At 36.6% G+C, this 12812-nt stretch overlaps 1 protein-coding gene across 6 annotated transcripts in view; it reads right to left on the reverse strand.

Annotated features, from left to right (window-relative positions):
- Positions 1-12812, reverse strand: part of LOC144446079 (prominin-1-A-like) — a 205878-nt gene that overhangs the window by 59429 nt on the left and 133637 nt on the right. For all 6 annotated transcript variants that reach the window (XM_078135771.1, XM_078135770.1, XM_078135772.1 and 3 more), the window contains exons 18-19: positions 11086-11175; positions 6345-6564 (exon numbers count right to left, since the gene is read on the reverse strand). In XM_078135771.1, coding sequence (XP_077991897.1) covers positions 6345-6564; positions 11086-11175 — 310 coding nt within the window. The remainder of the gene's footprint in view (positions 1-6344; positions 6565-11085; positions 11176-12812) is intronic.

The raw sequence follows: 12812 nt of genomic DNA on the forward strand, positions 1-12812 counted from the left end.
AGAGATTTCGAAAAGGACCGTACACAAGCTGAGTTGCTAAAATACAAACTCCATGATCACATCTGTTGTAAGCTTGTATTCATTGCAGACTTGAATGCCGTATATATGTTTTGTTGTATTGTCATGTGTGTTGACGATTTTCGCCCAAAACTCAACCTATAATCTATACACTGAAAGTTTATTTTTAGGACCAGACAGATTATTACGTTGCATTTATAAGCTTACACTCAAATGCTATGTTACAACATGACAAACTTTCACAGGTACAGACAAACTGATAAAAGAGTCGTGTGAACCACAGACAAGTACATGTATGTGCATGAACCTACATCAGAGGGGTTGTTTTTGTATCAATGATTGTTAATTTGATAGTGATAAGAAGTAGACTTTTTTTGTTCTGATCACAGGCGTTTCTATATAACTCCTGCAATGGTAGTATATGTACAAATATTGCTTTCTAAGACAGAGTCAAAATCATTTAATTTGTATGTATACATACATATAATGGGAATATTGATTAACATTCAGTACATGCAGTTGCCATGGGGAGGGTCATGTTTTACAAAATGGGACAAAGGGGAGGGTCACTTTTTAGGAATGGAGAATGGGGGGGAGGGTCATGTTTTTCTTAACAGACCATGTGTGATTTCCTCCGGCCCCCCCCCCCCCCCCCTGTAAATACTGAAGGCTCCCTTAGTCCGCTCTGGTCCGTGCGATACTTGTGAAGTTAATTTTGAAGTTTTCCCAATTATGTTGTCCAAACATGACCTACATGTAATCTGTAAAAAAAAATTGTCATCTATCTAACAATTTTGGTGTTTTCAAATTTACGTAATGGTCAACCAAATGCCGACGCTAGTGTACGTGTGCAACTGTAAGTGTAACCTAGTACCTTGTACAAATGATACAAGTAAGTTAGTTCGTACCTGGCCAAGAATATCAGTTTACAATTTCAATTACACAAATTGTCACTGTGACACAGTGTTTGGATGGTGTTGGAACAGGTCCCTCAAAATATAATTTTCTCGGGCTATAATTTTTATATAGTATATATCTTTATAGAAATACGTGTTTCACCCAGACTGGGTGTCTGGCCGTACACACGCACCGGAAAAAAACATAACAGAAACACTGTCACTTGAAAAAAAATATAACAAGGGACTTGTTGGATTAGGCAAGAACTACATGTAACCAATATGTGTGAACAGCCACTAATATGTTGATAAACTACCTGGGTCGGATTTACCAAATGCTCCCCCCAGATAAACAAACGTATTCCGTTGCACAAGCGCCAACCTACTTCCGTAGCGTAGGCACATAGCCTGGTTGCACCTTGGGCTTTAAGAATTATTACACCTAGACATTCTTATACAAGCTGTCATTGGTCAGAATCGAATCACATGATCTTCTTTAAATACACTATTGCCCGTGCGGTGATATTGTCCACGTGTGCAAAGACTAATGCCCGGCACTATTCCCCGCTGAAATTATTTCGACTGTTGTGCTTCTCATATGAGCATCGCCATGACATCAGCTCCCATACAGGAGCTAAAAACAAAGTTTAAACCTGGCAAAATAGGGTTAGACACTTCATGTAGTCTCCATGTATTAAGTTTTTGAGTTAATAGGTAAATCATGATTATTCACTACAAATATGGCTGCCATTGACTGAAAACTGATAGTGATATGAACACCAAAAGTAATACATGTGTATGTTTATCTGGTTCTGCATTATCTGCAGACATGATCTAAAAGACATTAGCGACACATAATTGCTACAAAGTGTCTGCATTATATGTAAGTAATAGCGTAATTTTGATGGTCTATGAATAGAGTCTATGATTAAAGTTGTTTAGTTATGCAGTATTAAATATTGTGATTATGTACTACAAATATGGCTACCATTCAGTAAAAATAGGGCCAATAATGTTGTAGCACAACTGTTGATTCACATGGCGATCCATGTGAGGTATAGGTGTTCATTTGCTGAATGTTTATCCAGTTGTTATCTTTGAAATATACATGATAATTTGGCTGCTGCTATGGGCTGGGCCTTGTTGCTAGACACATTTACACACATTTCTGAATGGTTTATTCATTTGTCTATTAATAGCCATGTCAGCTGCACCGAAAAATATTCTGCTAATGTGTGTCCACAGCACAAACACAGACATTGAGAAGACAATACCTCCTCTCAGAGAGGTCAGATTTTGATAAATAAAATTGTTACATCATTTTGTTCATATTTAAAAGTTCATTTTCACTGTAAAATTAGTTTTGAGTAGGTATGAGAAAAAATACCAAAAAACCCCTTGAAAATGCGATTTGTTCAAGTGTGCACAAAGCTAAAAAGTGGCCATTTTCGCATGCCTCCAAGAACTGGGTCACCCTATCTGGACATATGACCCCTTGTTTGAAAGGTCTTTGAAGTTTGCGATGGGTCATAGCCTTGTCCTGTTGATTCTCTGCTGTTATCCACCATTAGGAGACAATTTAAAACTTTCAAGTCGATTTTGGACCAAAACCACCAGGAATATCAGATAAACGATACCTCTGAGATGAAATTTAGTGTTTCTTTTACAGAATTATGTATTTATTACTGATTTTGATTGAGCGAGTCCTCTGTCTTTACGAGTTTTTTTTTCCAAGCGAACCATCTTTGTGGAAGTATGTGCATGGGTGTCGAGTCAGTGATTACTGATCAAAATGGCAGCCACATGATGCGATGACACCAGTACTTCTGAATGGCCTGAAAGTGGTTTAAAAGGATGAATATATTCCTTTTGGTGATGAAAATGAGCAGAAAGATGGTTTTGTTCTTTATTACTATGACATGAAAAAATATGTTCCGGCTCCCTGTAGGGTAGTGGTTAGCGCACAGGATTAGCAGTCGGGAGGTCACGGGTTCGAATCCCACTGGAAACGGGGGATTTTTCTGTGACTGACCCAAACCCAGGGTGGGTGTTCTACAGACTCGATGGGTAGGCTGTATCACTCAGCCGTGTCTCACTCACAAGACGAGTGCGAATTTGGGGGGACTCCTGGAGTAATGACTCGAAAAGTCGGGGATGATTACTCACACGGAGCCCGCAGGTGCTATGTTTGCCTGGCCTGGTTGACTCTGGGATAGCCTGTGGACTGACTGGGAAAGCCTTGACAGTTCCACAGCAACGTGATATAGAGCGTGCTACATAGCCCTGTCACGTAGTCCCAAACCCGAATGGATCTCTGTAGCATTTGTGTTTGTTTGTTTGTTTGTGTATATTTGCCTGCATAACAGAAAATCTGGGAGGAATTCCCAGCACAAAAATTATTTATAAAAAAAAAAAAAAAAAAAAAAAAAAAAAAATATGTTTAAATTTTCATTATTTTCTCTGGGGTCTATCACCTGTATTCAGGGATACATTGCAACCTGCATTTGAAATCAGAATGGTGACCTATGTACATTGCAGTTGGTACCATATGGTGCATGGTATGAAAGAAAATTTAATGAAGACTAGTGTACTTTTTCTCTTTCATAATTTTTGCAAACATATGCATAATTAGCCCCGCCTAATTTGCATAATTTTGGAAATGGCGGATCTGTATTCAGATTTCTATGACACCATCAGATTCTGCACCCTTTGAAACATAAAAATCTGAAATTTCATGATGATAGCATTTATAGAAAGTGCTTTACAAGAAATATGCATACATAATTAATGGGACTTTTCAGCAAACAGTTTTCAACAATTACTGATTTTAGCAAAACTCGTGATTTCCATGTACCTGTATTCATATTTAAGATAGATGGTTACTACAGTACCTCCTTCTTTCAGTTCACAAACACTTTTTCTATGTGTAAATAAGATAACTTTGTCTAGAAATGTCATTTTCTTGTTTAAATCATATCACAAAGTTGAGAGAAATGTAATTGTTCACAATTTGGAGGTCATGGCAGAAAAAAATTCAGAAATTTAATTCTTTACAAATCTGTATCTTCAAAAGTTCTTGGCCGACTTTAGTCATTCAAGTGTTATTTTTATCTTTAATTTTAACTTTAAATGAGATCTATCCAACTACTACAGGTTTGATAAGCAAAAGATGCTTTTAAAAAAGTGCCTTACATGGCTACTATTAATCCCTGTTGTTATCTTTACAATATACATAACATGGCTGTTGCTATGGGCATGGTCTTGTTCATAGACATATTTGCATAAATCTTTTGAATGTTTGTTCTTTTGTCTATGAATCTGTTATCTTTGCGATATATAGCATCATTTGGCTGTTGCTATTTGCATGGTCTTTTTTGCATACATTCTTTTATTGTTTACTCACTTGCCTACCAGATGATATTATTTTATAAAAATATTCTCACATTGATTGTTGCTAAGGGCATGGTCACGGTTGCTGGGGCCAATTGTGTCAAATTTTTTTTACACAACATCTGCAGAATAGGATGTCCAGAAACATCTCACCAAATTTCTGCCCCATCGACCAAGTACTTCTTGAGATATACATGTAAGTTTATGACCAAAATTCCCAAATTTACATCTAATTTGGCTATTGCTGATGAGATCATTACATACTTAATACTTCTTTATCTTCACACCCCCAAATCCATCCTTCTTGAGATATACATGTAACTTTATGACCAAAATTCCCAAATTTACAACTAATTTGGCTATTGCTGATGAAATCATTACATACTTAATACTTCTTTATCTTCACACCCCCAAATGCATCCCATTAAATTTCAGCCCAATCTGTTCAGCAATTTTGGAATTAAAGATTTTTTGAGCAAAAAAGGAATCACGTCATGAACAAATCTTAATCTACACACCCCTAAGAACCATATTTCAGATCAATCTGCCCAGTTGTTTTTGAGTTTAAGTTTTTTGACCAAAAATAAAATTTTTTGACACCTGTGATGCAATTATTTTGCCGTTAACAATTTTCCAACTAGACACCACAAGTAATGTCACCATCAAATACCAAATGAATCGGCCTGGCAGTTTTTGACAGAAGTCGTCCACACACACACACACAAACACACACACACGCACACACGCACGCATGCATGCACACACGCGCACTCACACACACACACACGCACACATGCACGCACACTCACACACACACATGTGCGCACACGCACGCACGCACACACACGAGCACACTCACAAACACACATGCGCGCGCACGCACGCACGCACACACACGAGCACACACACACACACACACACACACACACACACACACACACACACACACACAGACAGAGACACTTTCAGATCTCTAAAGCACTACTGAACTTCTCGGTCCAGTTGTACTAAAAACCCTTAAATGAAGACAATGTGAAATATAATGCAAGAGTCTGGAAGAATGTTTGATTTGTAAGTAAGCACATGTAACTTGTCAATAGCAAATGAGAATTAAAAAGAGTTTTTTGATTTGTCAGCCTCTTACAAAATCCTAACTACAATGATCAACAAAATAAAGGATAATGGCAGAGATGTGTTATATGTAAAACAATCTCAAAGTTGCATTATGTAGCTTACATCAAGGCAATGGTTCTTTGCAAGGTTTGCACCATCTTATATTTTCATCATGGGTTTCTAAATTTGCTCTCTAATTTATGAATTCTAAGTTAGAATTCTAAAAAAACAAATACATATAAGAATTAAAATACGAGGAAGGTCAGGATATTTATTCTTATTATTTACATAATGTTATCATGGCCTTTAGATTGTATTCAATGTGTGTGAGCAATAACTTTTTATACATAGATAATGTGACCACAGCTCCTATTTTAGTGTCTGTAATTCCTATTTCTACTTCCTGTATTAGCACACGTTTAAAGACTACCCATGAATTGTTATTTAAGTGAAACACATGTAATCGTGAACTACTCTCTTGTACATTAGATCAAATACACTACAGCACTAAGCAGCAATTCATTTAAGGTGAAATAAGACAAACTGTTGTCAGATTGGTCAGAAAAAAAGTCTCTCTTTTAGTGCAAATATACTTTTAGTACGAACTCTTGCGTTAAATTTCTTGTACTATATAATGTCTTGGACTGTAAATATTAAATCCATAATTAGACACAACATATGAAGTAAGTAAAGTCCTAATTTGTCAACTCTTTGCAATCATTATTTCTGCTGACATGAATTCTTAACAGTATGCCTCTTGAAGTACAGGTACAAAACTTTTATTGCCATGTTCCTCTTCTGGAATATAAGTTAATTTATACCTTCTTCCTCTTCTACCTATTAATATAGAATTTTCTGGCATATTTTGATATTCATCATTATTAATAACATTAGAACTAGGTATGGTAATAGTAACAGTTGTATCACCTAAACCTCCATCTGGTGTGTTGTCTGTAGTACCATTCATATCTTTCATAGCCAGGTTTTCAACATCATCTTTCTTCTTTTTCTTTTTCTTGCCTTTCTTCTTTGGTATTTGATCAGCATCCACTGTCATGATCCGGTAGTATTTGGCTAACTTGACAGCAAAGATTATGCTTGGTATGTAGAAGAATACACACCATCCCAGAGTGAACCATATCAAATGCTGCAATATAGTCAAATATGGAAACTTTATGCAACTCAGTCCAGACCTCAATGTATTTTCTGAGGTTTTTTTATTACATGCACAGAATTACTATCCATGTACAATACACAAGCCAAGTTGAACAACAAATATGGAATTTATACTGTGGTCATTTTATGTCATGACAATGCAAGTCTACATCTGGTTCTGCTATGTTTGAAATATGAGTCAAAATGCTCAACATTGCCATTACTTTCCACGATTTCTTTTTGATATTACTGGCAGGTACATTATTATGGTAACACACTGGATCAGTGACAAATCACTTCATTACTAGGTGCTAATGATAACACACTGGATCAGTGACAAATCACTACGTTACTAGGTGCTAATGATAACACACTGGATCAGTAACAAATCACTTCATTACTAGGTGCTAATGATAACACACTGGATCAGTAACAAATCACTTCATTACTAGGTGCTAATGATAACACACTGGATCAGTGACAAATCACTACATTACTAGTTGCTAATGATAACACACTGTATCAGTGACAAATCACTACATTACTAGGTGCTAATGACAACACACTGGATCAGTGACAAATCACTACATTACTAGGTGCTAATGAGAACACACTGGATCAATGACAAATCACTACATTACTAGGTGCTAATAATAACACTGGATCAGTGACAAATCACTACATTACTAGGTGCTAATAATAACACACTGTATCAGTAACAAATCACTACATTACTAGGTGCTAATGACAACACACTGGATCAGTGACAAATCACTACGTTACTAGTTGCTAATGATAACACTGGATCAGTGACAAATCACTACATTACTAGGTGCTAATAATAACACACTGGATCAGTGACAAATCACTACATTACTAGTTGCTAATGACAACACACTGGATCAGTAACAAATCACTACATTACTAGTTGCTAATGATAACACACTGGATCAGTGACAAATCAATACATTACTAGGTGCTAATGACAACACACTGGATCAGTGACAAATCACTATGTTACTAGGTGCTAATGATAACACACTGGATCAGTAACAAATCACTACATTACTAGTTGCTAATGATAACACACTGGATCAGTGACAAATCAATACATTACTAGGTGCTAATGACAACACACTGGATCAGTGACAAATCACTATGTTACTAGGTGCTAATGATAACACACTGGATCAGTAACAAATCACTTCATTACTAGGTGCTAATGATAACACACTGGATCAGTAACAAATCACTACATTACTAGGTGCTAATGATAACACACTGGATCAGTGACAAATCAATACATTACTAGTTGATAATGATAACACACTGGATCAGTAACAAAGCACTACATTACTAGGTGCTAATGATAACACACTGGATCAGTCACAAATCACTACATTACTAGTTGATAATGACAACACACTGGATCAGTAACAAATCACTACATTACTAGTTGCTAATAATAACACACTGGATCAGTGACAAAGCACTACATTACTAGGTGCTAATGATAACACACTGGATCAGTGACAAATCACTACATTACTAGTTGCTAATGATAACACACTGGATCAGTGACAAATCACTAAATTACTAGTTGCTACTAATAACACACTGGATCAGTGACAAATCACTAACTTACTAGGTGATAATGACAACATACTGTATCAGTGACAAATCACTACATTACTAGTTGATAATGACAACATACTGGATCAGTGACAAATCACTAAATTACTAGGTGATAATGACAACATACTGGATCAGTGACAAATCACTAAATTACTAGTTGCTACTAATAACACACTGGATCAGTGACAAATCACTAAATTACTAGTTGATAATGACAACATACTGGATCAGTGACAAATCACTAAATTACTAGGTGATAATGACAACATACTGGATCAGTGACAAATCACTACATTACTAGTTGATAATGACAACATACTGGATCAGTGACAAAGCACTACATTACTAGGTGCTAATAATAACATACTGGATCAGTGACAAATCACTACGTTACTAGGTGCTAATGACAACACACTGGATCAGTGACAAATCACTACGTTACTAGGTGCTAATGATAACACACTGGATCAGTAACAAATCACTTCATTACTAGGTGCTAATGATAACACACTGGATCAGTAACAAATCACTTCATTACTAGGTGCTAATGATAACACACTGGATCAGTGACAAATCACTACATTACTAGTTGCTAATGATAACACACTGTATCAGTGACAAATCACTACATTACTAGGTGCTAATGACAACACACTGGATCAGTGACAAATCACTACATTACTAGGTGCTAATGAGAACACACTGGATCAATGACAAATCACTACATTACTAGGTGCTAATAATAACACACTGGATCAGTAACAAATCACTACATTACTAGGTGCTAATAATAACACACTGGATCAGTAACAAATCACTACATTACTAGGTGCTAATAATAACACACTGTATCAGTAACAAATCACTACATTACTAGGTGCTAATGACAACACACTGTATCAGTAACAAATCACTACATTACTAGGTGCTAATAATAACACACTGTATCAGTAACAAATCACTTCATTACTAGGTGCTAATAATAACACACTGGATCAGTGACAAATCACTACATTACTAGGTGCTAATAATAACACACTGTATCAGTAACAAATCACTACATTACTAGGTGCTAATGACAACACACTGGATCAGTGACAAATCACTACGTTACTAGTTGCTAATGATAACACTGGATCAGTGACAAATCACTACATTACTAGGTGCTAATAATAACACACTGGATCAGTGACAAATCACTACATTACTAGTTGCTAATGACAACACACTGGATCAGTAACAAATCACTACATTACTAGTTGCTAATGATAACACACTGGATCAGTGACAAATCAATACATTACTAGGTGCTAATGACAACACACTGGATCAGTGACAAATCACTATGTTACTAGGTGCTAATGATAACACACTGGATCAGTAACAAATCACTACATTACTAGTTGCTAATGATAACACACTGGATCAGTGACAAATCAATACATTACTAGGTGCTAATGACAACACACTGGATCAGTGACAAATCACTATGTTACTAGGTGCTAATGATAACACACTGGATCAGTAACAAATCACTTCATTACTAGGTGCTAATGATAACACACTGGATCAGTAACAAATCACTACATTACTAGGTGCTAATGATAACACACTGGATCAGTGACAAATCAATACATTACTAGGTGCCAATGATAACACACTGGATCAGTGACAAATCACTATGTTACTAGGTGCTAATGATAACACACTGGATCAGTAACAAAGCACTACATTACTAGGTGCTAATGATAACACACTGGATCAGTCACAAATCACTACATTACTAGTTGATAATGACAACACACTGGATCAGTAACAAATCACTACATTACTAGTTGCTAATAATAACACACTGGATCAGTGACAAAGCACTACATTACTAGGTGCTAATGATAACACACTGGATCAGTGACAAATCACTACATTACTAGTTGCTAATGATAACACACTGGATCAGTGACAAATCACTAAATTACTAGTTGCTACTAATAACACACTGGATCAGTGACAAATCACTAAATTACTAGGTGATAATGACAACATACTGTATCAGTGACAAATCACTACATTACTAGTTGATAATGACAACATACTGGATCAGTGACAAATCACTAAATTACTAGGTGATAATGACAACATACTGGATCAGTGACAAATCACTAAATTACTAGTTGCTACTAATAACACACTGGATCAGTGACAAATCACTAAATTACTAGTTGATAATGACAACATACTGGATCAGTGACAAATCACTAAATTACTAGGTGATAATGACAACATACTGGATCAGTGACAAATCACTACATTACTAGTTGATAATGACAACATACTGGATCAGTGACAAAGCACTACATTACTAGGTGCTAATAATAACATACTGGATCAGTGACAAATCACTACGTTACTAGGTGCTAATGACAACACACTGGATCAGTGACAAATCACTACGTTACTAGTTGCTAATGATAACACACTGGATCAGTGACAAATCACTACATTACTAGTTACTACTAATAACACACTGGATCAGTGACAAATCACTACATTACTAGGTGCTAATGATAACACTGGATCAGTGACAAATCACTACGTTACTAGTTGCTAATGATAACACTGGATCAGTAACAAATCACTATATTACTAGGTGATAATGATAACACACTGGATCAGTGACAAATCACTACATTACTAGGTGCTAATGATAACACACTGGATCAGTGACAAATCACTACATTACTAGTTGCTAATGATAACACACTGGATCAATGACAAATCACTACGTTACTAGGTGCTAATGATAACACACTGGATCAGTAACAAAGCACTACATTACGAGGTGCTAATGATAACATACTGGATCAGTGAAAATACTCACCAATGAATCTAAAGCATAGTCACATAAAGCTACCACAGCTGAATCATATACTGTTCGGATTGGTTTACAACGACCTGCTTCTTCCATAATCTGCAATTTCAAAGTGACACATACTTGAAACATACAAATGGCATTCTGAAAAGTAACTTGTTTTTGAAATCAATGACTGATAAGTGTACCATCAAAGTAAAATGTAGATTACATGCAGACAGACATACAGACAGACAGAGAGATAGACAAATGGACAGATGGATGGACAAACACTGACAGACAGACAGACAGACAGACAGACAGACAGACAGACAGACAGACAGACAGACATACGGACGGACGGATGGACGGACGGGCAGAGACAAATGGATGGATGGATGGATGGATGGACAGAGACAAATGTATAGATGGATGGACAGACAGACAGACACAGACACACACACATGGATGGATGGACAGACAGACAGACAGACAGACAGACAGACAGACACAACTGGATAGATGGATGGGTGGGCAGACAGACAGACAGACAATCAGACAGACAGACAAAACAGAGAAACAGACAGACATACAGACAGACAGACAGACAGACAGACAGACAGACAGACAATCAAACAGACATGTTGGAATGATCTATCTCTATCCTACTGGTATGACTACACTGTATCAAAATGTTTTCAAATAAGTTTCTGTCTAAATTGTTTATACAAATTTATGTACAACACAAGCCTTTCCTTCTCTCCTGCACAAAGGTTTTAGAAGATATAAAAGTAAACTACATGTTCGTCATTAGCAAAACATACATTGTCTAACACATTCACCCAGCAATGTTTGAATCCCATTGCCCTAATTTAATACTATTTCATTGGTGGAATGAAACATATCAATTTTTGTTCAGAACCAACTATTTCTGTATAGACTTTAAGGGTGAGATGCAGGTTCGTTGGCGAATTTTGGTCATTTTATTTTTTTTGCTCATTATGAGCTTCATGGTATGTTCCGTCATTTGGTTAAAATATTTTTTGAAAATCATTTATTTTTTCCACCAATAAACTTGAAAGGAACAAGCCATTGAGAATGACATAGTCTCCGCTATGATTGGGTTTTAAGGAACTGGCAGTTTATGTTGTCATTTTCTTGATATCACTACTCTGATTTGGATGAACTTTGAATGAGACCTGTTCAAGCATGTCTGAGTTATGGCTTTGGACATGAAAACTGCGCCAACAAAACCACTGCCAGTCAGCCATATTGGATTGTATCACGATGAAAATGGATATGAACATGTATGTCATAGAACACTGTCCTAATACCAACTTTGAATGAGATCTGTTCAAGCATGTCTGAGTTATGGCTTTGGACATGGAAAATTCACAAACAAAATGGCTGCCAGGCAGCCATATTGGATCATATCACGACGAAAATGGATGTGCACATGTATGTCATAGAACACTGTCCTAATACCAACTTTGAATGAGATCTGTTCAAGCATGTCTGAGTTACAGGGAAAATTTGCAAACAAAATGGCTGCTAGGCGGCCATATTGGATTGTATCATGAAACAAATTGACGTGCAAATGTATGTCATTGTATGTTGCCCCTGTACCAAGTTTGAAAAAAATCGGTCCAGGCATCTCCAAGAAACAGCTCTGGACGGATGGACGGACGGACGGACGGACGGACAGACGGAACCCAATCCATAAGTCCCCGTCCCGGACTTCGTCCGGTGGGGACTAA

Source organism: Glandiceps talaboti, chromosome 15 (assembly GCF_964340395.1).
Source record: "Glandiceps talaboti chromosome 15, keGlaTala1.1, whole genome shotgun sequence".
Lineage (NCBI taxonomy): Eukaryota > Metazoa > Hemichordata > Enteropneusta > Spengelidae > Glandiceps > Glandiceps talaboti.